This window comes from Diplodia corticola, assembly GCF_001883845.1.
Source record: "Diplodia corticola strain CBS 112549 chromosome Unknown scaffold22, whole genome shotgun sequence".
Taxonomy (NCBI): Eukaryota; Fungi; Ascomycota; class Dothideomycetes; order Botryosphaeriales; family Botryosphaeriaceae; genus Diplodia; species Diplodia corticola.
The window spans coordinates 205,866-233,312 of NW_017971501.1; the positions used below are offsets into that span (position 1 = coordinate 205,866).

At 57.9% G+C, this 27,447-nt stretch overlaps 9 protein-coding genes across 9 annotated transcripts; 5 read left to right on the forward strand and 4 right to left on the reverse strand.

Moving 5' to 3' along the window:
- Nucleotides 1-292: 292 nt before the first annotated feature.
- On the forward strand, nucleotides 293-2,469 carry BKCO1_2200060 (mfs transporter; the record flags this gene model as incomplete). Its single annotated transcript, XM_020272860.1, has 6 exons — nucleotides 293-435; nucleotides 490-515; nucleotides 572-857; nucleotides 911-1,502; nucleotides 1,555-1,721; nucleotides 2,019-2,469. 6 exons carry the CDS (start codon nucleotides 293-295, stop codon nucleotides 2,467-2,469), a joined length of 1,665 nt encoding a protein of 554 aa, XP_020130867.1.
- A 778-nt stretch (nucleotides 2,470-3,247) lies between these two features.
- On the reverse strand, nucleotides 3,248-5,376 carry BKCO1_2200061 (sugar transporter stl1; the record flags this gene model as incomplete). The annotated part of the gene is made up of 7 exons (XM_020272861.1): nucleotides 3,248-3,644; nucleotides 3,738-3,823; nucleotides 3,879-3,945; nucleotides 3,999-4,316; nucleotides 4,372-5,026; nucleotides 5,078-5,235; nucleotides 5,294-5,376. The coding sequence occupies 7 exons, from the start codon at nucleotides 5,374-5,376 to the stop codon at nucleotides 3,248-3,250; spliced, it is 1,764 nt and encodes a 587-aa protein (XP_020130866.1).
- Nucleotides 5,377-8,136: 2,760 nt separating this feature from the next.
- BKCO1_2200062 (zinc knuckle transcription factor) lies at nucleotides 8,137-10,303 on the reverse strand (the record flags this gene model as incomplete). Its single annotated transcript, XM_020272862.1, has 7 exons — nucleotides 8,137-8,633; nucleotides 8,687-8,914; nucleotides 8,971-9,503; nucleotides 9,562-9,645; nucleotides 9,698-9,923; nucleotides 10,035-10,100; nucleotides 10,144-10,303. The coding sequence occupies 7 exons, from the start codon at nucleotides 10,301-10,303 to the stop codon at nucleotides 8,137-8,139; spliced, it is 1,794 nt and encodes a 597-aa protein (XP_020130869.1).
- Nucleotides 10,304-11,122: 819 nt separating this feature from the next.
- Nucleotides 11,123-12,912, reverse strand: BKCO1_2200063 (cytochrome p450; the record flags this gene model as incomplete). Its single annotated transcript, XM_020272863.1, has 3 exons — nucleotides 11,123-11,878; nucleotides 11,944-12,485; nucleotides 12,684-12,912. The coding sequence occupies 3 exons, from the start codon at nucleotides 12,910-12,912 to the stop codon at nucleotides 11,123-11,125; spliced, it is 1,527 nt and encodes a 508-aa protein (XP_020130868.1).
- A 1,540-nt stretch (nucleotides 12,913-14,452) lies between these two features.
- BKCO1_2200064 (formate-tetrahydrofolate ligase) lies at nucleotides 14,453-17,655 on the forward strand (the record flags this gene model as incomplete). Its single annotated transcript, XM_020272864.1, has 5 exons — nucleotides 14,453-14,741; nucleotides 14,806-14,826; nucleotides 14,876-14,913; nucleotides 14,961-17,488; nucleotides 17,547-17,655. 5 exons carry the CDS (start codon nucleotides 14,453-14,455, stop codon nucleotides 17,653-17,655), a joined length of 2,985 nt encoding a protein of 994 aa, XP_020130863.1.
- A 1,480-nt stretch (nucleotides 17,656-19,135) lies between these two features.
- Nucleotides 19,136-20,980, forward strand: BKCO1_2200065 (aat family amino acid transporter; the record flags this gene model as incomplete). The annotated part of the gene is made up of 4 exons (XM_020272865.1): nucleotides 19,136-19,631; nucleotides 19,691-19,902; nucleotides 19,960-20,434; nucleotides 20,505-20,980. 4 exons carry the CDS (start codon nucleotides 19,136-19,138, stop codon nucleotides 20,978-20,980), a joined length of 1,659 nt encoding a protein of 552 aa, XP_020130862.1.
- Nucleotides 20,981-21,738: 758 nt separating this feature from the next.
- BKCO1_2200066 (proteasome subunit alpha type 6 protein) lies at nucleotides 21,739-23,103 on the reverse strand (the record flags this gene model as incomplete). Its single annotated transcript, XM_020272866.1, has 1 exon — nucleotides 21,739-23,103. One exon carries the CDS (start codon nucleotides 23,101-23,103, stop codon nucleotides 21,739-21,741), a length of 1,365 nt encoding a protein of 454 aa, XP_020130865.1.
- Nucleotides 23,104-23,455: 352 nt separating this feature from the next.
- BKCO1_2200067 (proteasome subunit alpha type-6) lies at nucleotides 23,456-24,700 on the forward strand (the record flags this gene model as incomplete). Its single annotated transcript, XM_020272867.1, has 5 exons — nucleotides 23,456-23,462; nucleotides 23,533-23,595; nucleotides 23,716-23,810; nucleotides 23,866-24,078; nucleotides 24,314-24,700. The coding sequence occupies 5 exons, from the start codon at nucleotides 23,456-23,458 to the stop codon at nucleotides 24,698-24,700; spliced, it is 765 nt and encodes a 254-aa protein (XP_020130864.1).
- Nucleotides 24,701-25,535: 835 nt separating this feature from the next.
- Nucleotides 25,536-26,268, forward strand: BKCO1_2200068 (uncharacterized protein; the record flags this gene model as incomplete). The annotated part of the gene is made up of 4 exons (XM_020272868.1): nucleotides 25,536-25,548; nucleotides 25,616-25,844; nucleotides 25,923-26,079; nucleotides 26,146-26,268. The coding sequence occupies 4 exons, from the start codon at nucleotides 25,536-25,538 to the stop codon at nucleotides 26,266-26,268; spliced, it is 522 nt and encodes a 173-aa protein (XP_020130861.1).
- Nucleotides 26,269-27,447: the final 1,179 nt, after the last annotated feature.

Sequence of the window (27,447 nt, forward strand, 5' to 3'; positions counted from 1 at the left end):
GGCCGCGGCGCGACAGAGCATGGGCAGACGGACAGCCGGGGTCCCACATTCGTTATCGGCGGGTCAACAAACCAGATCAAGTGGGGGCCTTCCCAGAACCGCATCACAGGCTCACTCATCTTTTGCCTCAAGGAGCTGGCAAATCTTCTTGCCGATTTCGGAGTTAGCGCCAAGCACTTTTTCCCTCCGCACCGCCACCATGTGACACAGTCATCCCTCATTTCTCGAGTCCTTTTCGCGCGCGCCTTGTGCTTGCCTCTTGTCACCCTTCAGCCGCTGGCAGCAGTCCATCATGGCTGGAGACGAGATCCTCCGCAAGGAAGTCTCCCCGGATCATGCGGGGCCGTCGGGCAAGCAACAAGGCTTTGGAGAGGACCGTGAACTTGGCTCCGAGCCCGAACTCTTTGAAGTGGACAGGGTCGAGCGTGTATACGAGTGAGTGTCCTCGTCCAGACGCGAGTTGCGCTGTGTGCTGACATCTCTCCACAGAAAGCTGGACCGTCGAATTCTGCCGGGTAACTCAAGAAGCCACCCATCTGTGCAGAGACTGCGGCCACTGACGCGAGCGCAGCATTCTGGGTCCTTTACTTTCTCTGCTCCGCCATCCGTTCCAATGTCGGCCTTGCCCAGACGATGAACAGCGACGTTGGCCATGACCTCGCATCACAGATGCACCTGACCGCCAAAGAGGTCTCCACCGGCCTGGCCCTGTTCTATGTTTGCTATGTCATCTTCGACCTTCCCTCCAATCTGATCATGTCGAGACTCAGCCCGCACATCTGGATGAGCAGAATCGTCGTTGGTGTCGGCATAATCGGAGCGTGCATGGCTGCTGTGAGGTCCGAGTGGAGCTTTTAGTACGTCGTCTTCCTCACCTAACGCTACCTACCTTGGTCCTAATCCCCCGCAGTCTCTTGCGACTACTGCTGGGAATTGTCATCGCCGGCATGTGGCCAGGAATGTCCTACTACCTTACGCTTTTCTACCCGCCCTCGAGGACCGGCAAGCGGATTGGGCGTTACTACACTGCTGCTCAACTCTCCGCCGCCGTCGTCGGCCTCGTTTCCGCCGGTTTCCAAGAGATGGACGGCTTGGGTGGCCTGGTCGGCTTTCAATGGATGTTCCTCGTCTACGGCCTCATCACCATCATTGTCGGCATCTCCTTGCTTTGGTGGCTACCAGACCGACCACTTCCTCCTAGCCAGCTCAGAGACCGGACCGGATGGAAGAAGTGGATTCCCGAGAGTAAACCAGCTCTGGAGGGAGAAGACGCCATCCTCCACTACGAGGACCTAAAGAGAGTCTATCACAACAAAGCCTGGACGCTCAAAGACCTGTGGCAAGTTTTCACTGACTGGCGTCTTTGGCCGCTCACTATCATGTACTTCGGCGTTGTTGGTGTTGGCATTGGTACTCAGCTGTATGCCAGCGTCATCATCAAGGGCATTAACCCAAGCTTGAGTAGCGTCAATTTGTCGCTACTAACGGCCCCCATCTGGATCGTGAGCTTTCCCATATTATGGCTCGTGATGATCTCAGGTTAACCCATTGCAGGCGGACCTCATCGCCATCATACTCGTCACGCCCCTGTCCGATCGTTTCCACTACTATCGTGCTCCTTTCTTCGCGGTCGCGGTCCTGATCCAAATTGCCGGTCTTCTTGTCACTACATTCGCACCCGCCCACCCTTACCCGTGGGCCCGCTACGGCGGACTTCTTATGTAAGGCCACCCTCCGCCCCACGCTGCATGATGCACATCTTTGCTCTCTCTGCGTCCCCGGCCTCGTGTTTCCCCCGCTTCCCCACATCACCACCGACACTCCCCATCCTTGCCGCACGTCGCCAGGATCACGTAAAATCCCACCACGGCGGCACATTGATCGCCGCCGCCCCACCCGGCAGTACATCTTCACCTTCCCCCCTTCCCCTTCCCCCCTCCCGGCATCAAACCCAAAGAGAAAGAGGGAGAGAGAGAGAGAGAGAGACAGAGAAACAACTAACCAACACCAACCAACAGGGTCGGATTCGGCCTCGGCCCGACGGTGCCCCTGACCATGGCCTGGACCAACGAGCTCTTCCAGCCGCGCCACGGCGAGGTCGGCGTCGCCGCCGCGTCCGCCCTCGTCTCGGGGCTCGGCAACCTCGGCTCCATCCTCACCACCTACGCCCTCTACACCGGCTGGCCCGCCGACGCCGCCGACGCCCGCCACAAGTACCGCCGCAGCAACCTCGTCATGGTCGCCATCCTGTGCGCCAGCGTCGCGGCCGCCGCCGTCATGTGGGCCGCCGTGTGGATGACTGGCGCTGGCGGCGGCGGCCCGGTTGGCGCGGTGGGGAGGGACGCCGGTGGTGGTGGTCTTGTCGTTGTTGTGCGCGAAGGTGAGGGGGAGGAGGTCGTTGTTTTGGATGGGGCGGCGAGGAGGGAGGGGAGGCAGAGGGGGTTTCAGAAGATGTTGGGGAAGTGGTGAAAGGGGGAGAAGGAAGGGGATTCAATACGAAGGGTGGGTGGGGGAGGGGGGGAGGGACGATGGTGATGTTGTCCATCCTGAAGGTCTAGAGATGGCTTGGAGGGGGGTTTTGCATTGGTTTCCGTTTGTGCGAGGATCGTAGGTTACTGCATGAGGAGGATAGTACAGAGGTGTTTTCCAATGTCTAATAATGTAATGGAATCCTAGTTGACAGAGAGCTTTGCGGTGGTAGTGGGATCTTATATCTAGATGCGTTCGTACAGTTTCAAAATTCGCATCTATGTTCAGATATCTTCTCCAGCTGTTTACGAATAAATGGCATTTAAAACTACATTTACGTCCAGGTCTTGATTGTAACTGCTTACGATAAATGAAAATGCATTTGAACTTACACCAACTTTCGGATACTTGCTTCGGCTGCCTATGAAAAAAAAAGTCCGGTAAAACTTACATTTACGTCTGGATATCTGCCTCATTTAACCAAGGTTATTTGAACTCGCACCCACGTCCGGATATCTGCTTCAGCTGCTTATGATAAAGTTTGTTCAAAAGCATACTTGCTTCAACTGCGTACATAAAAGATCGTCTTGCAGTCTATCATGAAGAATTAAAAAGAAAAAGAAATCGATCAAGACCCAACGGCCTCAAGGTATCATCATCATCATCATCAGCATCATCCTTCCTACGTCTCTTCAAATCCAAAAGAAAGTCTTCCCTTTCTTGCCCCAATTCGATTTAGATAGAAAAGAAAAAAGAAAAAAAGAGAACACAAGACAACTCATTTCTCGATCCCCTTCTCATCCACCGAGGACTCCCCGCCCCCATTGCTCGGCGCGTCCACATTCTCAACATTCCTCGTCCTCACCTTATCACCGACGTTCGAGATGCCAAAGCCTGCACCGCTGCCGTGATGGGCCCCGCTGCCGGCCGCAGCGCCGGCGGCACCGGCGGTGCTCGACCGCCTGCGCGTCTCGCTGTAGGCGGCGGCCTCCTCGGTGTCGTTGTAGTCGATGAGCAGCTCGCCGTTCTTGCCGTAGCGGCGGGGCAGCTCGCGAGCGACCTTGACAACGTCGAAGATGGACGTCGTTTTGTGGAAAATTGTGTCCATCTCTTCGAGCGAGCGGTACGCCGTCTCCGGGTAGAAGAAGTAGGTGACGGGGACGATGAAGGCGTTGCTGAAAATTACTTGTTAGCGGTGATTTTCTTTCTCTCTTTTTTTTTCTCCTCTTGGCTATGAAGTGAGTTCGCTGGGGATTGGGGGCCCTTACATGACAGCGAAAATGATGTAGGTCTGGTAGCCGATGGATGAGAAGGCGACAGGAGTGATCATGACGACCATGAAATTGAAGGCCCACTGAATCAAAGTCAGTAAAGCTCTTGTACAGAAACCTGTGAGGATTCAAACATACGTTGGCGCTGGTGGCCAGGGCGTTGGCTGGAGCACGAATGCGAAGGGGCACGATTTCGGCAGGATATCTGAGCAATTGTCAGCGAGGGCGGTCATCAAAGAGCTGGTAGCAGGAGCTTACAGCCAAGTCATGCCCAGCCAGCCAACGGCGAAGAACGAGTTGAAGACGAAGAGGAAGGCGGCTGCCACGATGCCAGCGGCGGTGTTGCGGTCCTCGGCGCTCTTGCCCTCGTTGATCGAGTTTGCGGCCGCGAGGATGATCATGGACACGGACATGCCCACGGCGCCGAACAGCATGAGCGAGCGGCGTCCAAACTTCTCAATAATGAAGACAGGGACCCAGGAGATCAGGAAGTACTCGGTTCCGTTGCACGCGGCCAAGATACGCGAGATGAATGGGCTCAATCCCACGTAATTCTCGTAGATGTTAGCGGCATAGCTAGAAGCTCGTTAGCATTTTAAAAGGGGCGTGGGAGGAGGCGGGGATAACGCACTAGGTGATTAAATTAATGCCGCTGATTTGCTGAAACATTTGATTGACGTAGGCCAGGACGGTGCGGTGCAGGTGGCGGTCTCTGCCCCTTGTGAAGAGGTCGGAGAAACTGCCCTTGGCCATCTCGAGGACGGTGTCCTTGATGGCAAGGAACTCACTTTGGATGTAATGGTCATCCTCGCCGGTGTCGTTGAGAGCGCAGAGGACTTCCATGGCCTCCTCTTCGCGGCCCTTGAGAATGAGCCAGCGTGGAGACTCGGGGAGGCCGAGGATGAAGACAAGAATGACGAGGGCAAAGAAAATCTGGAAGCCGATGGGGAAGCGCCAGCTGATGGTGCTTGGCTCCAGGTAGGAGAAGCCGAAATCCAGCCAGTAAGATATGCATATCCCGCCGGTTATCAGAGCGCCCTCAATCATCACAAGTTGGCCGCGACGATGGGATTTGCTAGTTTCGGATTGCCATGTGGGGACAGTGGATGTATTCAGGCCGTTGCCGATTCCGGTGATGACGCGTCCGACAATGAAGTGGGCAAGGCCAAAGGCAGAGCACTGGAGAGCAGCGCCGACAACCATGATCGCGGAGCCGACGAAGATGGTCCATCTTCTGCCCATCATGTTGCCGACCCAGATGCAAGCAACGGCGCCGCAAAAACAGCCTGCGGAGTGGTCAATTGCTGTCATGTTCCACAAGACTGCCATGTACTCACCGACATTGTACGATGCCACCGAGATTCCCTGGATGGTCGAAATGTGGTTCTTCTCCGCGGTCGTGGTTCCAGCGTTCACGTCGATCTCGGGGAAGGTGGTTAGGAAGGAGCCAAGGGTGAGCAGTCCTCCCATGACACCCTGGTCGTAGCCGAAGAGGCTGCGCGCAAAAAGTCAGCACCAGGTTCGCGTTGGCAGAGAAGGACTGGGCGGCTTACAGGAAGTCGAGGCCGGCGATGACGCCGACGGCTACATTGAGCTTCGTGCCACGGAGGCCATAGAAGCGCGAGCCGAAGATCATGGCGATCAATTGAGCAGCTGGCTGCAGCACCAGCTGTTGTTGCGTTGCTCAAACTTTTTTTTTTCTCTCCTTCGTCTTGACCAGCAAGCTCGGTGACTGCCGTCAGTCTCACCTCTCGACCGGAGTGAGATTGGAGAAAGGTCGAAGGGGAATAGTGAGGAGGTGTGCTGAGGCGCGCGGGCGCGGAAAACCGGGGCAGCAGAATGATTTATATTCGGACAGTCAACACACCGGGATCTGAGCGGCATGGTTGCGGCGCCGTGCAGGCGGGCTCCGGCACGGTGACGTCGGCGTTCATTGGGCGGAGAGCGGGCGGTCGCGGCGGCGGCGGGAGGGCAGGCGTGGGAATGGAGAGTGACGATCGTGGGGGACGACTGGGGGACGACTGGGGAGGTCGGGCGCAGGGTTCGCGGTGCGGTCGGATTGCGGGTTGGGCTTCCCCGGCTTACCCACTTTGGCAAATCCGGGGGGCGGTCGCGCTTTCTCTCCGTCATTGCTGTGCTGACATCGGCCTTGCGGCTCCACGAACGGCTGTGGGCTTGCCTTTCCCCACACGCTCCCTCATCCGAGCCGCTCTGTGGCTCTTCGTGCCCCAAGCCCGGCGGCGAAACGCCCTTCCCGCCCGCCACGCTGGCTTGACCACATCCACCACCACCGGGCAAAAGCCAGGCGCATACACAGTCGGTTCGGATGACTCGCGCCTTCTGCACCGCCGGGCCTCGAGCCATGGCCCCGCGAGCAAAAACCGGGACGGGCGCCTGCTGCCCTGGCCTAGCGTCGTATCCCATGTGAACTCCACTGTAATTGCGAGGCCAAGCAGGTGAGATGCGCCCTCCGCTGCAACCCCACGGGACCCACTCGAGGTATCGTGATGCGCTGCGGGCGTGCGGCGTCGGCAAAGTGCAGTGCCTTCGGCCCAGTACCCGGCACAAAAGTCGCACGCCGAACAAGCATGGGGCATGCGGGGGCTGGTGCATGGCCATGGCCGTTGTTTGGCCCTGGTGCCGCTTTCCCATGTCTCAAAACGGCTTCAAACGTCGTCATAGCCCGCGGCCCTTTTGCTGCGCTTGGCCACGGTGTTGACCAAGCATCCACTGTAATCACTTCACCAATTCCTTGGTGACAGCGGTCCCTTTCACCTTCCGCACCCCTCGCAAGGCTGAACGAAAAGATTTGGCATTTCGAGAGTCGACATGTCCCCGAAACGGTGGCTACTGAAAGTGTTGGCAGTCGAAGCGGATATCCTGGCGTAGATGTAGGTTCAAACAGCATTTCTTCATGAGAAGGTGAAGCAGACATCCGGACGTAGATGCAAGAATCCACATCCAGATACTGGGTGACTGGATTCCGCTACCCATGTAGACGGCTCGATTCCTTCCCGGACAGTTGCGGCATTTCCCTGGTGTGTTCGTTTCGCACGAATCCTTCAGCGACGAGTGGAAAAAAAGATGCAGGCACTTATCTACAAACCAACCCCTGTTGAACCGTCGGTACTCATCTCCGGGCTCAATCCATGACGCCGTGTGTTCCTGGGATCCCTGCCCGTCCCTACAGTTCATCGCCGTGCGCTATTCCCAAAAACCGCTGGGCCTAGAGCGAAACGGACGTACATGCCCACCGCTTCACCGCCCGATCATCGGCAACATAACAAACAACGCTCGAGGCGCTCTGCCGTCTTGCTGTCCCGTTCACTAGTCCTCTGGAGCGCGTTTCGCACCCACCGTAAGTGAGGCAACAATCCGCTCCTAACGGCACGCCTTATTGCTGTGAAGAGAGGCGACCGTCAACCGGAACTTCCAAAAACGGAAATACCGACGACACCGGCGAACGCAACAACCAACACCACACCCGGTCCCCTCTCTTCTCGGGCGAGAAGGGGGAAAAAAAACCATTGAGCCAAGCCGCGGAAGTCTCCGGCATAGCTGACCACTTGGCCATCGTTGCTCCGAACGCCACATTCCAGCCCGTCTCAAAATGCCCGTGCTGTTGGGGAAATAGCTGCTGATATATGGAGGCATTAAAAAGTACACCGCCCCACGATCGACAGCTGACGTGAGGTACATACCTGGTAATTTGATTTGTCTTCAAAAGGGCCATGTCTGTCTTGAAGCATGTCTTTGTCCTGCTCTGTTGCGTTTGCATGTTCATGGTCAGCAACATTTACTAATAATCGCTACTTGAATGGCGAGCTATCAACACCCCCCGGCGAAGAAGGCTGATTCAGTGCAGACGCCACCAGCTTTGTTTCTGTACGGCTTGCATGCAGTAGTACGGCTGGTTCAACCCCTAGACCTGGATTCGGGCATCCCGACTCCGGATAGAACCCTCTGCAATAATGTAACGGCGCTGAGGAGCTCTCACTCCGGGTCGAGAACAGCCGGCCAACTGATCAGTGGCGCTTCTCCTTCGACCGATGTTGCCGCCTCACCTTGTGCGGGTTTCCGTGCTTGGTCTCCTGACCGTGAGTTGAGTGAGTCGCCGGGAGGTTCGTAGGCAGATGACCCATCTCCTCTATGCTGACAGTCTTCTACTACTTCGCTGACTTGTGATTTTTTCGGCAAATTCAGTAACCCCTCCGATACTACCAAATCAACTTCTATCATCCAGTAAATATCACAGAGACTTCGGTATAATGCTTAACTTTTGCATTGAAAGAGTGGACTACCTCGCTGATTTGAAATTAACAAGCCGGGATCCACTTTTGCTCTTCAGAAATGAGCCCGTAGTCTTGTAATGCTGCACCTGATTTTGTGAGACGGCTTACCAGCCGCTACCGCCGGTGATGTCGACAGCGCCAGATTCCCAGCCTCCACTGGCATTTCCGGCAGTGTCGAATCCGCTACCGAATCCGCCGCCGTTCTCAGCGCCTCCACCGAAGCCAGAAGCACCGCCAGCGTCAAACCCGCCACCGAATCCGCCACCGGATCCGCCACCGAACCCACCGCCCGTATCGTTGGCCTTGGGGCACTTCTTGGGGCCGTGGCCCATCTCTTCGCAGATGGGACACTTGACACGCGACCAGTCCCTGGGCTTGGGGCATTCCTTGGAGAAGTGACCCACCTCGTCGCAGTTGCGGCAAGTGACAGTGGAGGGGTCGCGCGGCTTGTCACACTCCCTAGACATGTGGCCCTCTTCACCGCAGTTGCGGCACTTCATGACACGCGGCTTGTCGCACTCAGAAGCCTTGTGTCCTTCCTCACCGCAGTTGCGGCATTCCATCTTGGGTGCGTTGGGACACTCATTGGAGAAATGGCCCACTATAATTGGTTAGTGACAGTTGGATAAAGGAGGATAATTCGACATGGCTTACTCTCGTGGCACTTGCGGCACTCGACACCCTCCGCAGAGCGAGGCTCCGGGCAGTCGCGAGAGGTGTGGCCGTGCTGCTTGCAGTTGCGGCAAGCGTATGGGTCAGGGCGCTCCTGCTTGCAGTCACGGGCACGGTGGCCGAGCTCCTGGCAGACCATGCACTTGACCTCCGGGCGACCGGCAGGCTCCTCGCGTTCTTGATCGCAATTCTTACGGATGTGGCCCAGTTCTAGGATGGCCGGGTTAGCAAAGCTAGAAAGAATGGAGGATTATCAGTAGACGTACCACCACAGTTCGCACACTTCGGAACCCTGCGGTCCTCGACGAAGCCCGCATCCTCAAGACGCTTGAGGTTATCCTCGGGATCAGTAGGCCATCCCTCGACCGCATTCTTGCGCCTCGGCTTGTCGGAGAAGTAGTAACCCAGGACGTACTTGCAGTCAATCTTGCCTTCGGGGCTGACAATGGTCATAACGTCTGAGATTTCCTTCTCAAGGGCGATCAGGAAGACGTTCATTTTGTAGTCGCGGAGGGTCCTTTCGAGCTGAGGCAGGTCGATCGGAATGGAACCCGTCTTGAGAGCCTTCAAGTAAATCTTCAAAGCAACCCTGAAGTCATCAAGGTCCCTGGCCTTGTCCGCCTCCATCACCATTTCCCAGGCTTCGTTGTCGGTCTTGTCAGGAATGCCCTTGAAGAGGTGATCCATCTCACGGGGTTCAGTGCAGTCCGAGATCCTATGGCCCTCCTTCAGGCAGTTCTTGCACTGTCCACTGAAAGGGCGTTCGACCCTCGGGTTGGGACAGTCGGCCTTATTATGGCTAAGTCAGGCGTTAGCATTTTAAAGTAGTATTCGAAGGTTATAAGTAAGAGACTTACCCAACCTGTCCGCAGTTGAAACACTCGCCCGTCATCTGCTTCGGCTCAGGGCACTCGCGAGCGAAATGACCCTCTTGACCACAGCTGTGAAAATGTCAGACCTTGCCTTGCAGCCTAGGCAGATTGGAAAGCTTACTTGCGACAGGCGCCGCCGCCGCCATCACCATCACCACCACCAAAGCCGTCTCCAGAACCGAAGCCATCGCCAGCACCGAAGCCACCGCCAGCACCGAAGTCGCCGGTAGAGCCGAAGACATCGCCGCCACCGCCACCGAAAGAAGCGTCGCCGTTGATGGCGCCGTTAGTAGCAGCACTACCGTTCCAGCCATCGGAAACGGCATTCTCGCCGCCACCGATGGCGTCTAAAGGTATCGTATGTCAGCCTAAGCGTATAACGGGTAGGGATACGGTGGTTGTGAAGCGTGGCTCTGAGACGTAATGTCTAGAGTTGTGGTCTGGTGCGTTTCACTTACCGTCGCCAGTGTTCCAAGACATGGAGATGTTGTTGTCAGGATTTCGCTTGTATGTAACGAGCCGAGCTGAAGGACTTTGTTAGTGAGATCTGGTCGAACACGGGGTCACTGTGCGTGACAAGCTGAAGGAGGCGCGCAGAGAAAATGGGAGGGGAGTTACGGCAGGATCGGCAGCAGCTCGCGCGCACTGAAGCCCACAATGTTGAAGCTGGCTGAGCGGCAAATGCTGGTGTGAGGTAGAAGCGTCGCAATGGGGTCGCGACGCGCATGCGCGAGAAAGTGTTGTGGAGGAGCAGTGGCTTACCAAGAGAATGTGGAGCGCAGGCTCGTCGACGCTCGCCTTGTCCCTCACCGAAGGTTGCAGTGGACGGTGCAACCTGGCGAAGCGATCAGGATAGGTTGTTGGTGGCGAGGTGTCGAAGTGCGCGTGTGGATGGCGATTACATGCACAGGGGCCCTGGCGCAAAACATTGCCTCCAAAAGGGCAACCACGGCCAACCGTAGCTTCCCGCTTCGAAGGCTTATGACGTCGACAAAACGCAGAGCAGAAAATCTTGCGCCCACGCGGGAGGCCTGACTTATTCATATGACGAGGCTTGCGAGTCCGCTGCCGGTGCTGGCGTGCCAGCCCCGTTGCTTCCATCTTATTCTTCGACGAGAATCATATGGAGCTATCTGGTCACACTTGACACCGACGCTCAATTGACTGTGACTATCCCATATGTCTCCACGCCTCAGCCTAGCTGCATCCGCGTACATCTCCCGAAGCGTCTGCTTTGGTAGTTTGCGGGTCCCTGTCATTATAGGAACTGGAAGAGCTGGTCGGCACTGTCTTTCGTGAGCATGTCAGGAAAAGTGCCGATATGCCACAATAGGAACGATCACTCCTATCAATTGACAAACCGTCGCTAAGGCATATGGCAGATGTAGAAGTTTGCTGAAAGGTTTACGGAGAAAGCTCAAAATGCAATGTTCACAATTTACGTTTGCTGTATCTAGCTCAAAAGCAAGTTCTCGCCGTCAAAACAACCACCACTTAGCAAACTTTACCTCACCCTTTCATTTGAGCAAGCCCGTATTCGGTGTTCTCAGGTGAAAACGACTCTCACACCCTTGGAATCCAACCTCGGGCTAGGGTTGAAGAAATCGTGCTTCAGATCCACATCGCTCCGATCCGTCTCGAACAGCTCTAGCCCAAAACGTCCACCAAAGACCGCTGCCAGCGCCAGAGGAATTTCAGCTCCCGCCAGGTTCAGGCCCAAACATGCTCGACTTCCTCTGTTGAAGGTTACTAGATACTTTTCCAGTTGCTGCGCGCCCGGCTGCAGCCAACGCTCCGGTCGGAATTCCGTCGGTTCGGGAAAAAGCCTTTCGTTTTCGTGAATTAGAACGGAGGTCATGCCCACTGGTGTGCCAGCAGGGATAAGCCAGTCCCTATATCCAAGCGATGCATCAGGAGATACTCGTGTAAGGCGCGCAGTGATGCCGTAAGATATGCGGTAACCCTCATTGATGACCGCTTTCAGGTATCGCAGTTGCTCCAGAGAACGAAGAGATGGCAATGCAGTTCCATTTGCCATGAGAGGTTGAAGCTCTTCTTGGAGCATTTGCAGGACGTGAGGATTTGCCAGAATGTGGTAGGATGTCACTGTGAGATAATGGGCCGTAGTAACTGAACCGGCGCCGACAATAGTCTGCCCCTCATCAATAAGGCGCTGGAGCTGCTTCTCGGAATCGGGAAGACTGCTCTGGAGGAGTGCATGGAAAATGGTCGGTTGCTTCGTGCTCGTTTGACTTTCGGTGCTCCGGCCTTCCATAATTGGTAGAAGCTGTTCTTCGATTCCCTGTGGTGACAGTTAAGTACCCGCATCAACAACTGGCTGCTGAGATGACTAGAGGTAGGCCGTACCTTTTGAAATTCGATCAATGCAGCGGTGTTCGGTTCCAGTTTCACAGCCAGCCAGTCGGGAAGCCTTCGGAGCAGATGCAGAACGAACGGAAACTGCTTGTTAAGGAGCGAGAACTCAGATGTGGTAATCAACGACTTTGAATATTCTGGCGAGAAGTAGGGCTTCAGTGTCATGCCCGCACTCTTTGCGAAGCTATATTCAGTGATTATATCCGTCGTCAGCGCTGAGAATGCATTGTTAAGCACAATCGGCTCCTTGGATTCCCGAAACTCTTCGAAACGACTGCACAGCAGCGAGACAGCATTGCGGATCATTGGCTCCAGTTTGTATACCGATTGCTTCGAGAAGAATGCGTTTAGTGGTGCCCGCCGGGCGCGGTGATGTTCTTGTGACACGGTAGCAATCATGCTCGTGTCGTTGCCAAACATGGCTGCCGACCACGGCAGCTTCTCAACTCTTCTGCCGGATCCGCCGTAGAGCTGTTCGTAGAAATCCGGATCGTCGACGTGCAGCTCGTATGGGTTTATGCGGACAATCGGACCTGCCTGTTGTCAGCACCTTTTCCCCTCCTTAGGTGGAGAGCGGGGAAGCGAGGGGTCGGGGAAGGGATCTGAGAGGATTGAGGAGAAAGATGGGCGAATTCGGGATGGGGAGTTTTGTGGGCGGGGCAGCTCGGATGACGACGAAAAGTCGGAGAGCCTGGGGCCGGAGAAGGAGCAATCCGGGATAGGCTTCGTACCGTATCTTTTGTGTAGCTCCCGGATGTGAAAAGTAAACTGGCCACGAAGTACGACGTCGAAGTAGAACTCGTACCAAAGCGTGAGTGCGGCAAGTTTTGGGCCGGGGAATTTAGCTAATGGGCTAAGATAAAGGCGGTATACTGCACCGGCGATAAGGTAGAAGGACAACAGCCCAACTCCGGCTCCCACAAGCTGAGCAAACGTAGGTTCACGCACAAGTACGGCCATTCTTAATCAAGCCCGGGTTTAGGGAATAGTGCGGCGTCGATGAAACGAGATAACACGGAAAAGCGCTAGGAGAGGGGCTGCCTGGTCAATAAGTATCCGTGGCTTGTCTCTCATGTCAGCAAAAGTCCCATTTCGTCATACACGGCCTTTCGGGCCCCCAAAGGGATAGCGTGGAGACACCGCTTCGCATGAAGGCTGCTTACTGCACGCCACCAATGGCAGTGCTCGTGTTTGGAGTTTAAGGTGAGCCAAGCGGATGCGGAGATGCGGGGGAGGCTTGCGGGACGTTGACGATCATGTGTAGAACCCGTGTTTACCCGCCTTGATTCCTCCTTCCGACCTCAGATATATGGGCCGGATGGGCCACAGTAAAGCCAAATTGACGACACCAAGGGCGCCTTAGGATCATGTCGTATGATATCTTAACGACGTACAGGACAGCGTATTGTGCGACGATATCTGGAGTATTCCGCTTACTTTGTTCAACGTCGGACTTGGCAACTCTTGGGTAATCGCTACGGCTTATTGTAGCACTAGATATCTCGTCCCTAATTGAATGAGTAAGCCCCGCACCAGGTCGCAACCATTGAGTGCGGACCAGTAAGTGCTGAGCTGCGGCTCACGTAAGGAAAACGTGTAGATGCTGGAGTCCTGGACGATGGACTAGGCATACGAAAAGGGATTCTTTTTGTACACCTTGACGGCTCCTTCCACTAGCTTCCCGTGTCCGTTGGTGAAGCTGTTGCAATAACAATGAGACCGGCGGCGTGACCGAGGATCCAAACGCTGATGGACGCGTGGCCAATGCTCGAGCATGATCGCAGCCCAGCAGTCCCTGCACTTGACCCCGGTGCCTCCATGCAGAGGCGATCTCCAAGCGTCGGATTGTGGTCACTGCGGTGCGCCTCGACGGTTGCGTCTTACATGCTGGTAGCTGCGTTCTAGCGGCAAGGTCGGAAGGTTTCGTTGCTCGGCCAGTTTCGCACCAGCATCGATCGCCGAGCAGCCGTCTTCCGTGCATCAGTTGCGGGGGAGTTGTCACTGGTGGAGAGTTGTTTCGCGTTCAATGCGCACGTGGGCCCGTTCACGCAGGGCCGAGGGGCGTGTCGAGGCCAGGAACGGGCTCGGGGGGTCCTAGCGGTTCCATCGCCGAAAGCGGTGCAGAAAATTCTCGGTGACGGTGACGGCGACGGCGGCGGGAAACGGCGGGCGACGGCGAAAAAAAAAGTCGGCGAGCTGGCGAGGCGAGAGGCCGGGCTGCGGTGCTGGGCAGCGGCCTCGTCAACCGGGCGCCGCCTCCGCCGTGGCAGCTTCGCCTCCGCCTGGCGTGGCTCTCCGCGGCGGGATTTCTGGGCCCGCTGGTGGGAGAGGGTTTCGCATCGGGGATCCAAGCTCCGGCTTAGCGGACCGGGAGTTGGTAGAATTTCGAAAACACATAGAAATTGACTCCCGGTTGAGGCGCGAGAGTACTCCTTCAGTCGTTCAACACGCGCTGTCTCTTGCGAAGCCTAAAAATCCCGCCATCGGGAAGCCAGTCGTCATGCCGGTCACCAAGCTCCCCTTCCGCCGAGTGTTACATGTGCGGCCCCCGCCGAACTTTTTCGCTCTTTCACGCCCGCGCTCCACCTTCAAATCTCTGGCGCTGAGCACACCACCGCCGTCGCTCGTCGCCGCCTCCCGCTCCTTCCACTCCAGCCCCCTCACCATGGTCGCGGCAAAGATCGATGGCAATGCCATTGCCAAGAGCATCCGCGAGCGCCTGCACGACGAGATCGCCCAGACGCAGAGCAGCAATCCCCGCTACCGCCCTGCCCTGCGCATCATCCAGGGTACGTCGCGCCTGCCCCGCACTCGACCACCCCAAGAAACCTGCCTGCTAACCGCCGTGCACAGTCGGCGACCGCTCTGACTCCAGTAAGTAGCTGCGCCGCCCGCCCGCGAGACCTTCAATTGACCAGTGCAGCCACCTATGTGCGCATGAAGCTGAAGGCCGCCGAAGAGGTACGACCACCGCCCCGCCACTTTTTCAGACGCTGACCCCTCCATAGTCCGGCATCGACTGCAAGCTCGAGAAGTTCCCCGAGGACATCACCGAGGCCGAGCTCTTGCACAAGATTACCCAGTTCAACAACGACTCGGCCATCCACGGCATCCTTGTCCAGCTGCCCGTGCCCAAGCACATCTCGGAATACAACGTCACCTCGGCCGTCGCCGACGAGAAGGATGTGGACGGATTCGGCGTGGCAAACATCGGCGAGCTCGCCAAGCGCGGCGGCCGCCCTCTCTTCACGCCCTGCACCCCCAAGGGTGTCATGGTCCTGCTCGAGAGCACCGGTGTCGACATCAAGGGCAAGAACGCCGTTGTTATCGGCCGCAGCGACATTGTCGGCAGTCCCGTGAGCTACCTGCTGAAAAACGCCGATGCTACCGTCACTGTCTGCCATTCCAAGACCAAGGATCTCGCCGGTATTGTCAAGACCGCCGACATCATTGTGGCTGCCATTGGCAAGGCCGGCTTCGTCAAGGGCGAGTGGGTCAAGCCCGGCGCCGTTGTCATTGACGTTGGCACCAACTACATCCCCGATGCGTCCAAGAAGTCCGGCCAGAGACTGGTAGGCGATGTCGACTTCGATGCCGCTGCCGAGGTCGCCTCCCACATTACTCCTGTCCCCGGTGGTGTCGGCCCCATGACGGTTGCTATGCTGCTCCAGAACGTGGTTGATTCTGCGAACCACTACTTCGAGGAGCAGAAGGCTCGTCACATTACCCCTCTTCCGCTCAAGCTGCAGCAGCCTGTTCCCTCGGACATTGCCATCTCTCGCGCACAGCAGCCCAAGCTGATCAACAAGGTCGCCGAGGAGATCGGCATAGCTAAGCACGAACTTGAGCCCTACGGTGCGTACAAGGCTAAGGTGGACCTGACGCTTCTGAAGCGTCTCGAGCACCGCCGTGACGGCCGCTATGTTGTGGTCACAGGCATCACGCCTACTCCTCTTGGTGAGGGCAAGTCCACTACTACCATGGGCCTGACCCAGGCCCTGGCCGCCCACCTCGGCCGTGTGTCCTTTGCCAACGTCCGTCAGCCCAGCCAGGGTCCGACCTTCGGTATCAAGGGAGGTGCGGCCGGTGGTGGCTACAGCCAGGTCATTCCTATGGATGAGTTCAACATGCATCTTACTGGTGACATTCATGCCATCACCGCCGCCAACAACTTGCTTGCCGCGGCCATTGAGACCAGGATGTTCCACGAGAACACCCAGAAGGACGGTCCTCTCTACAGGCGCCTAGTGCCTACCAAGAAGGGCAAGAGGGAGTTTGCTCCCGTCATGTTCCGTCGTCTGAAGAAGCTTGGAATCAACAAAACCAATCCCGATGAGCTTACCGAGGAGGAGATTCGCCGCTTTGCCAGGCTCGACATCGATCCTGAGACCATCACCTGGAGGCGTGTGCTCGACGTGAACGACAGGCACTTGCGTGGCGTGACTGTTGGCACCGCGGGCACTGAGAAGGGCCAGGTCCGTGAGACTGGCTTCGATATTTCTGTTGCCAGTGAGTGCATGGCTGTGCTTGCTCTCAGCAACGACCTTTCCGACATGCGTGAGCGTCTGGGTCGCATGGTGGTCGCCAGTTCCCGCAGCGGTGAGCCCGTCACTGCTGATGATATTGGCGCTGGTGGTGCTCTTACCGCTCTGATGAAGGACGCCATCAAGCCCAACCTTATGCAAACGCTCGAGGGCAGCCCTGTGTTCGTCCACGCTGGTCCGTTTGCCAACATCTCCATCGGCGCCTCGTCCGTCTTGGCCGACAAGCTTGCGCTCAAGCTTGCTGGTACCGAGCCTGACGAGGACCACAACAGCAAGACTGGCTTCGTCGTTACCGAGGCCGGTTTCGACTTCACCATGGGTGGTGAGCGTTTCTTCAACATCAAGTGTCGCTCCTCCGGTCTTGTTCCTGATGCCGTTGTCATTGTTGCCACCGTCCGTGCCCTCAAGGTCCATGGTGGCGGTCCCGAGATCACCCCTGGCGCTCAGCTGCCTGAGGTCTACCGTACCGAGAACGTCGAGGTGCTGCGCAAGGGCTGTGTCAACCTCAAGAAGCACATCCAGAACGCCAAGCAGTTTGGTGTTCCCGTTGTTGTTGCCATCAACCAGTTTGAGACCGACACCGATGCCGAAATCGCCGTCATCAGGGAGGAAGCTTTGGCTGCTGGAGCCGAGGATGCCATCCAGTCGAACCACTGGGCCGAGGGTGGTAAGGGTGCCGTCGAGCTGGCCAAGGGTGTCATCGCGGCCAGCGAGAAGCCCAAGGACTTCAAGCTGCTGTATGATCTCGAGGGGTCGGTTCAGGAGCGCATCGAGCGCATCGGTAAGATCATGTACGGCGCTGAGAAGGTCGAGTTCAGTGAGCTTGCCCAGAAGAAGGTCGATACCTACGTCAAGCAGGGGCTGGGCAACTTGCCCATCTGCGTTGCCAAGACGCAGTACAGTCTGTCCCATGACCCTGCGCTCAAGGGCGCACCGGAAGGCTTCACGGTCCCCATCCGTGACGTTCGCATGGCCGCTGGGGCGGGATACCTGTAAGTTGCACCCGAGCCCAAACCCCTGAAAGGTAACGGTGACTAATGGACCCCACAGGTACGCGCTTGCCGCCGACATCCAGACCATTCCCGGTCTTCCCACCGCTCCCGGCTACCTAAACGTCGACGTTGACTCGGAGACCGGCGAGATTGAGGGGCTGTTCTAAGCCCGTTTTGAGTGCTTAGCCTGTCGGCCTGCGCTTCGTCTCTGTATCCGGGTCGATGTCCGCCTCTTAACAGTGCGCGACTTAGTTCGGATCGGGATTTCCTTGTGTAATGTCCTCATGTAACGCCTTCAACGTCGGTCATCGGTAAAGGGGTCCTGGGCTCCGGATCCAAAAGCGTGCTTCGCCAACAAGCATTCGGTGTCTGGAGTTTCAACAAAAAAAAAGATAACAAGATAGAACGGGCTTGTCCTTTCATTGGCAGGGAGGAAGAGGAGGAGGATCCAACGCCGCGCGGCTATGACGCTGTTAGATACCCGCCGTGGGCTGGTCGGTCGCTTCATCAGCGACGCTCACAGATAGCAACAACGAAATTACTCACACACGGAGTCCCGAAGCGTTGGGTCTATCTCCAGGGTCAGCACGTCACGGCCCCCTTTACCTCATCGTTGTCAATGCTCTCGGCTGGATGGGTCGCCTGCGAATCACAAACAAGGCACTAATCGTGACCAAAGGAATCGCGTGTGACGGAGGTGGCCTTTCGATCAGGCGTCTCGCCCGCGAGGCGGTACTGCCGTGCTGCGGCCAGTGGCTAGCGCCAACCTGATGCAGGTCTGCCAGCATTGGCTGGATTGAGGTCCAGGCATGGTGTAACTCGTACAGGACGTCGGCTGGCGCGCTGGGAATCGAAACGATGGTCACTGTCGGCTACGTCGAGTCCGCCCGCGGCATGTGTGCCGCAGCTCTTGCGGCCCCGAGCCGACGCCTGAAGATTCTCGCGGGCGTGTGGTCGCGGTAGAGTTGACGTCCCAAAATGGCCAGATCCGGCAATTGCTCAGCCCTGCGGTGGTGCGGCAGAGGCGGCGATCCTGGCTGGCGGCTGCGAATATCGGAGGCATGTTAGCAGTTGAATTCCGTCATTTAAACTGAGGGCCGACGGAAGCCGACACTAGACCCCGCAAATGAGCCCACATTTGTTCAGGAACCCATGACGCCCGGTCCGTGCCGCGGCGCAAATTTTTGTTAGCTCACCACCGTGTGCCTCGCTCGGTACGCCAGGCCAGTTACTGTTACGCAAAAGTTGAGCATTTGGGACGACCACAGCACGCCCAAGGTCAGGAGAGAAGAGTGGTTCTTGCCTTGCTGCGTGCGGGGGATTCTCGAGGACCCTATCTGGAGCCCCAGATCGATGTGGGGGTGCACTGTCAATCCGATGCCTTCAACCGGGACCGATGCGGCCAGGCGGCCTGGGGGAGGCGACTGAGATACCATGGTCGGTCCGTATCGTTGGACTGACTGATCCATCCCCAAAGCGACAAAGGTCCTAGCGGTCCATCTTACGTCTCTCGTCTATAAGACCTTTTCCTTGCTACCTACCCTCCCGCCGCCGTCGTCGAGACCAGTTCTTCGCGGCCACCGCACATCCCGAAAATTTTCACTCCGGCCTGTCTCGCGTCCCCGTGACAGCGACGTTTCAGCAACCATGTCCTCCCCACCGGCCGATGCGGGAGCCCTTCCCGACAAGTCCTCGCAGGATTCGCTGTCCAAGTTCCCCATCGACGAGAAGGAGGGTGGCGACGTCATCCGGATCCCCCAGACCGCCCAGGCTGCCTACAAGGGCATTTTCTCGCCCCGACGCATGCAGGTCATTGCCCTCGGTGGCTCCATTGGTAGCGGACTGTTCATTACCACCGGCCGTGGTCTCTCTACCGGCGGCCCCGCCGGTTTCGTTTTCGGTTATGGTTTCGTCGCAATCCTGGTTTGGTGCGTGCTGCAGCTGCTCACGGAAATGACCATTGCCTTCCCCGTATCCGGCAATCTGTTTGAATACGCGGACCGTTGGGTTGACCCGGCCCTGGCCTTTGCCGCCGGCTTTGCCGAGTGGCTCGGATGGACTGCTGTGTGCGCGGCTGAGGCCACCATGTTTACGGTGCTGATCAACTACTGGGCCGAGAACCGCGTGCACGATGCTGTGTGGTGTAAGTTACACTGGCGGTCATCTAGCCTTGTGAAACAGCCATTCTCACATCTTTCCCAGTGTCCATCTTCCTCGTTGTCGTCTTCGGTCTGTTCTTCCTTCCCAGCAAGGCTTTTGCTTGGTTTGAATATGTCACATCCCTGGTCAAGGTCACCGCCTTCTTGACCATTTTCTGGTCCTCGGTGGCCATCATGGCTGGTGGTGGTCCCACGGGCCGCGTCCACACCGGAGAGACATGGAGGGACTACCCGAAATTCAAGAACGGCTTTGCGGTAAGCTTGACAATGCCGACTTGCGCAAAGAACAAGTTGCTGATGATACTGCCTTAGGGTATTGGGCAATGCATGATGTTGGCGTGCTGGGCCTACGGTGACCAAGTCTTCATTGGCATCATGGGCGGTGAGGCATTCTTCCCCCGCCTTGCCATGGGTCGCGCCTGCAAGATGGTCACGGGCCGCATGTTCGTCATTTACATGACATCAATCATGTGGATCTCGCTCCTCGTCCCGTCCGACGACGACCGTCTGTACGGTTCTTCCGGCGCTGCCGCCTCCCCATTCATCATCTCCATGCAGGACGCCGGTATCACCGGTCTCCCTCACTTCCTCAACGGCGTCATCGTTGTTGGTGTGACTGCCATTGCTTGCGAGAGTATCTACATCGCGTCGCGAACCCTGCGGTCGCTGGCCGCCCAAGGCCTGATCCCGAAATTCATGGCCACCGTTGATGCCAGGGGCCGTCCGCGCGGTGCTCTTGTCGTGACCAGTGTCGTCGCTGTCACTCTGACCTACATCAACCTGAGCAGTAAGTACCAACTCCACGACGGAACAACAAAGTAAAGAACCATGATCACTGACTGAATGAACCTCAACAGGCGGCGGTGTCACCATCTTTACCTGGTTCACGTCCATCACGTCCTCGTCCTTCTTTTGCGTCTGGATCATTCTCGTCATCGTCTCCTGGCGCTTCCGCGCCGCCCTCAAGGCCCAGAACGATCCGCTCTTCGATCAGGTCTACTCGTGGAGTGCCTCCTTCTACTACTTCACGCTCGCCTGGCTGGCTCTCGGATGTGCACTGCTCACCGCCGCCTGCATCTACGTCGGCCTCTACCCCGTCGACGGCGGTGGCCTGTCGGTCGAGTCGTTCTTCCAATACGTGCTCGGCCTGATCCTCATCCTTACCAGCTACTTGGGCTACAAAGTGGTCTTCCGCACCAAGATCCGCGACGTCAAGACGGTCGACTTGGTGTCGGATCGCCGGCCGCTGACCGAGGACGACATCATGGAGCTGGATGCGTACTACAAGCAAGGCATTTACAGGCGTTTCGCTAGCTACTTCACCATTTGGTAGACGGGCATTAGACTTGGGTTTGTTTATCGCGGGTTACAGGGGAAAAAAGCCAGCAGTGCTGAAAAAACGCCACTGGCTTTCAGGCAGCACTTTCAATAGACATGGGAATGGTCTTCGGTTTCCGGTGCATTTTTTCTCTTTACGGTTCATCGTTCGCGAGATCCAGGGTTCGAGGGGGCGTAACACGGCATGACAATAGAATGATGGAGATATCTTCGTGATGAAGAGTACATAGAACCCGCGTTTCTATTTGCACACAGGATGCAAAAGCTGGACGCCACACATACAAGATTTGACATGATGGTACTTTCTCAGTCGTGCGTTAGAAACGTCTTCTCATGCAGCCTGTCTTCCGGTGTCGCTACCGATCTCGTGGCGCCGAATAGTGGCAATATATTGCTTTTGTTTTCTTCTGTTTGCCTGTCCAACGCCATCCGAGACCTGCTCTCGGGTAAACGTGAAGTCCTCAAGGGCTGACGCTCGCACCTGCAGATCGCACGCACCTGAATACCCGTAAAGAGAAACCTACAGCTGCCGCCTCCCACTGTAGCTCTTCACACAGGTACGAGAGACTTCATTTCCACCGACTCAGTCTCGCAATGCGCAATCAGCCCAGAGCAGCATGGATTACAGTCGTTCGCAGCGTGTGACGACTCGCCGCTCGGCATCAGCCTCTGCGCTTTCGGCACTGTGGCGCCGCGCTGAGCTGCCTTTTGAACCCGACGAAACCGATTGGTTCTTGTGACTCCCGCTGCACCCTAGTCGCTGTCGCTAGATTCACTACTGCTGTCATCCTTCTTGCCTTTCTCGCTAGCCTTGGTCTCCCGTTCCGAGTCCAAATCATCGCTGTCGCTCGCACTGCTTGAATCATCAGAAACAGAGTCGGAATCGGAATCGGAATCGGAATCAGAGTCGGAGCTGGACTCTTCCGAGCTGCTGGAGACGACCGAACTCTCGTCACTGGAGCTGTCTTCCTCGCTGCTGCTGCTGCTGTCGACGTCCATCGTGCGCGACTTGCGAGGGCGGGATCGCTTCTTGTTGCCGTCCTCGGGGGCCTCGACCTCCTTCTGTGGCTGCATGGTTTTGCTGGGCTTCGCAGGTGGCTCGTCTACGTGTCCAAGAGCCTTGAGCACCTCCTCCGCACGGCGACGCTTGGCCGGCAGCTGCTGGGCTTCATCACGCTCGCGGCTCCCCTTTTTGGCAGCCTTGCGGTTGGCAGGCTCGTCCTTCGGAGTGTCAGAGGCTTCCTTTAAAACAGCGTCGGCCTGTTCCTTGAGGCGATAGCGGGCTGCGGCGCCATTGAGGCCGGCAATATAGGCATGGACGGCTTGGTCGTAGGATGTCGGAACGCGGAAAAGGTTGAAAATGTTTTTGAGAAGCTCGACTTGGTGCTTCTTGTTGAACTTCCAGCTTGAGCGGTCCGAGTGGTATTGTTGTAGATAGGTGACGTAGGGTGGGAGATGCTCTTCTTGTTGCGTGGCCTCTGCCGCCCTTGCGGCGTTGCGCTGCTCCTTCTTCGCCTTCTTCAGGTCCTTCTTGGAAGGCTCAGGCTTCGATTCGCCGGCGGTGGCGGCAGGGGCGTCGTCCTCTTCGACCGCTGACTCGGTGCTCGGGACGATGCCGTCTTCAGTCGAAGATGCGTCTTGAGACTTGACCCAGGCCTTGAACATCTGTTGGCCGCTGTCGCCGTCAGACTTCTTGGTGTCAGGAGTGAAGCTCACGGACTTCTTGCGCTGCAGCGCCTTGACCGGGGTGGCAAACTTAGGGGCTCTTTCTTCGCCGTCCGATGCAGCTGAGTCTGGTGCGGTCCTGTCGGGCAGGGAAGCCTTGGCCTTTTTGGATTTCTTTTCGCGCTTCTTTTCTTTCCTTTCCTTTTTCGAGGGCTCGTCGGCAGGTGGAGTGGATTCCTCAGCTGGCTCGGACCTCCTCTTCTTGGACTTCTTTGACGGCGTCCCGCTTGACCGGCCAGTTGGGTCGCTTCCGAGCGCGGCGTCCTCGTCACGAGCTCTCTTTTTGGAAGCGGAGGCGGACGCTGCAGCTGGACTTTCGTCGTTTGCGTACTTTAGCTTGAGGCCCAGCTTCTTCCAGGCGGGCACGCGCTCAGAGTCCGGGGTGGCAACCATGGTTAGTTGCACGCGTGAGTCGAAGCGGCCTGTAGAGAGAGGCGGAGGGGCGCGGGAGGCGATGGATTGAGTTTTCTCAGCTGTGGTGGTGCTGTTGGGAGATGTCGAAAAATTCCCACGCGGGCGCTGATTGGCCGGAGCCCGGCAGGCGATCATCCTGGCGGCGCTGGCATGGTCCGAGCTCGGGGCGGCTCTCGCAGGCTCCGACAGCAACGCGTTGACATAGCTCGACAGCTCCATCAACCACCGCCCCTCCACACCCGCCATCTCAGCCCGCATTTCCCTCCGAACACCTTCCAGACTCTCCATCACCGCAGCTGACTCGACTACCTGCTTCACATAAAAGCTCGCCATGTCCGGTGCGTCGCTGCCTCGCTCCCCGTCCGCCGCGCCGAGAGCTCCCCAAGCTGACCCACCGCCATCCAACAGGAAGCGCAGGCTACGACAGGCACATTACCATCTTCTCCGACCAAGGTCGTCTGTACCAAGTCGGTACGTCGTCTCCTCCCCTTCGCCCTGCTGAGGCAGCCCGATGCCGCGTCCCAAGACACGGTCGCATGCAAAGGCACAAGGTGCGGACAGACAGCTGATGGACTCGGCGTGACATCACAGAGTATGCATTCAAGGCCATCACCGCCGCCAACATCACGTCGATTGGCGTGAGGGGCAAGGACTGCGCCGTCGTCCTGACCCAGAAGAAGGTGCCCGTATGTACTCGCCCGACCACCTGCTCGCCGACCCCGCTGACCACACCACCTGCAGGACAAACTCATCGAGCCCTCGTCCGTCTCATACGTCTTCAAGCTCTCGCCGTCGGTCGGCTGCGTCATGACTGGCTCCATCGCCGACGCCCGGGCATCGGTCCAGCGCGCCCAGGGCGAGGCGTCTGAGTTCCGCTACAAGTACGGCTACGAGATGCCCTGCGACGTGCTTGCCAAGAGGATAGCAAACATCAGCCAGGTCTACACTCAGAGGGTAAGTCCTGTCCAAAGTGCCCGGTTTTGTAGGCGTTGGGGTGCTGGAGCATCGACCAGGGCGCGAGCGTGTGGCGACTCCTTCCGTCTGTGTACGGCTGGATATGGCCCCGCTTGCGGCTGAAGGTGTGCTCGAGCTCCTCATGCGTGACAGCATTTGCAATGATTTTGCGCAACAGCGTGAGCGGTGAAAAAAAAAATTGTGGAGGTAAAGCTGATGTGTGGCGGTGCAATAGGCTTACATGCGGCCGCTTGGCGTCGCTATGACGCTCATCTCGCTGGACTCGGAGTATGGCCCTCAGCTGTACAAGTGCGACCCGGCAGGCTACTACGTTGGCTACAAGGCGACTGCATCCGGGCCGAAGACGCAGGAGGCGCTGAACTTCCTCGAGAAGAAGCTGAAGAACCGCGAAGCGGCCGAGGGCGATTGGAAGGAGGTGGTGGAGCTGGGGATTGCGACGCTCAGCCAGGTGCTCAGCGTCGACTTCAAGAAGGGCGAGCTGGAGATCGGAATCGTGGGCGGGCCGCGCGCTGACGGACAGGCGGGAACCGACCCCGAGTTCCGCGTGCTCGGCGAGGATGAGATCGACGAGCGGTTACAGGCGATTGCGGACAAGGACTGAGCGAGACAGAGGGTGGGGGCTGGTGGTTCTCAGAGGTGGAGGTGGTGGCTCCTGCGCCTCGTGGGCGGGCGCAGGGGTTGCATCGTCGGGAATCTGGTGCGACGGGCAGCGCGCATCATCCGTGCAGGGCGGTTCAGCCGCGACGGGGGTCTTGTACGTATCGGTAGCTCTCTTGCGGCCAAGCACGACGTTTTCAGCTCGTAGCGTCCCCTTTCACCCAGCACATACCGTATTGGAGCAGCTCGCAGAACACAGCCGCGCCAGTCGGCGCTGGAGCGTGCCCTGCTGATGGGCGCGCGTTAGCGAGCGGTGCTGCTAAATTTGCGCGGGCCAGCCAATCTTCATTGCGATTTGGCGGGCAGCGATAACGTGAGGGCTCGCAACGGGCGACGTCTCGGTGGCATTAGCTGCCTTGGGCGGTGGCGGCTGGCGTGGCGCTCGCGAAGCTGACTTCGATCCACCGCCCACTGACTCTCGGCGCCCGTGACTGCGCATCACTTTCAGCTTCACCTCTTTTTGCGCCGTGAAGAATGCCATCCGTCGTCATGGCCGCCGCCGATCCGGTGCCCCCTCCCCTGCGTTGCTGAAGGCGCGCCCCAAGCCCAGCTGGTTCCGAGCCGCGCTGAGTGCGCTCCACTGCCGGCGCACAGGCAGCGGGAGGAGCCATGAGCCGGACCCTTCTTGCAAACCAACGGTTAGCTGGCTGGTAGGCTGTCAACTCCAGTAGTGCCATGGCTGTTATAACCACCGCGGCGGCCGTCCGCTTGGGCCCAACCGCCAGCTGCCTCCCTCGACCCTGCTCCCTGTTCCGTAATTGTAATTATTGCTTTGCACCATGGCCGACGGACGTGAGTCTCCCCGCCCTGCCTAGCCGCCGCCCGCTCAATTGCAATTGCTGAACCAGAGCCCCAACAGTCAACGATGCCAGAGCCATCCGCATAGCCGAGATCATGACCGACTTCCGGAACCTGCAGCACTACATCGCCCAGATCCGCGTCTCGCCCGCCCCCGACGAATTCTATCTCCAGGGCTACACCCTCGTCCGCCAGTGCCACGCCGAGGCGCAGGCCATCCTCAACGCCCCCTTTGACGCCAACACGTCGCCCGGCGAGAGCGTCGAGCAGCAGAAGACCCTCCTCAAAGCGTACGGGACCATTGTCTCCGCCTCCGCCTCCCCGCTGTGCCATCACCCGGCCTACTAACATTTCTCTTCCTTGTCCAGAGTCCTCCTCGATTCCAGCATTCGCCGGTTCCGCTGCCAGCGCGTGTACCTCCGCGCCACGGCGGCCATGCGCTGGATCAACTCGCGCGGCGCGCTGTTGCGCGAGGAGGGCGCCAGCGCCGAAGCGCTGCAGAAGGTGGACGAGTCCCTGCAATCTGTGAGCATCCGCCGTCACTTGGGAGTCAGGGCGGAGCGTCTGGGCTGGGCTAACGCGGCGGTGCAGGAGCTTGCAAACATCACGGACGAGTACGTCGAATACAGCCTCCGGTCCGAGGATGCGCAGCAGGGCAAATGGCTCCACGAGGACCCCGGGCTCGCCGTGATCCAGCAGTGTCTGTTCGAGTAGTAGTGTCTGGCGGGCTTCCACGGATCCGCGTCCACGCCAGTTCCTCCACGCAGGGTCGAGGCCGGGTGCTTCGTCTGTTTCACGACGCGAGACGATCGACATGACGTTGCAGCATTTCCCCATAGCATAGTTCCTTTCCCTTAGACCATTCCCGCCGATTGGACGTCCCGGAGACCCTCTCAACGTTTTCTCTCCCAGCACAATACCCCTGTCGTATCCTTAGCGTTCCAGCGATTCCCTCATTGCCAAGGCAGTGGACTGTGGATCGGCCACATGCCAAAAGCTCTGTTTGCCCAGTCTCTCTATCCAGCATTATCGGTACTGTGTTGTAATTAGTCATTGCTATATTTCTTCGTCATCTCTCATGTACCACACACTGCTGCCCTGCCGAGGCGTCGGCTGAGCTTTCTGCCAGCCTGCCCGAGCCAAGTGCCGAACAGCCCCCAAGACTAAACGCATGTCATAAGCCCTATCATCGGACCGTTTGGCCGTACCTTTTGGAGATCGGCGGCATGTCCGCAACCGGTACAGCCCACGTTGCCGGCACAGCAAGGAAAAAAGAAGGAAAAAAAAAAAGCGCCCTGCAGCCACGGCGCCGGATTCTAGACTGCTTTGCATGGGGGCTTTTGGGCGCCACGGCGTGACGGCGCCCATGACTCTACGGGTTGCGTGTTGGCGAGCGCCTCTACTCAACGGTGAAGTCGGCGTGCCCGGGGGCTTATGCACCCCACACGTCTTTGCTGCGGTGACGCCGGCTGTTGCAGCCAGCAGGAACCACGACTTTGCCGTCCGCGGGAAATGCATGGCGTAATAAGTGCGCTCAGCAGACAGGCCGCAAGCAGCTACCGCTGCCCTTGGTGCCGCCCGGCGCGTCTACCTAGAACATTCGACCCACGTGTCCCCGCTCGCTGGCGATGACTCTCTTTTTTTTTACTTTGGCACCAGCCCGATCGCCGGTAGCGCTACCCGAGGCCCTCTTCCGCCGGGCCCCTTTCCTGCTTCCTCCCTGGTCGCTCTACCATTCGCGCCCCACTGCGATCCAAGCCAAGGCTGGTGGACGTGCCGACCGGGCGCTGCCTGAGCCACCACTGCTGCGCCAGCTCTTCACCGGCCGTCTGCTGAATGATGAGGCTGTGCAGGCAGGCCATGGCAGGAAAATGGTCGTGTGCCACTACTGAT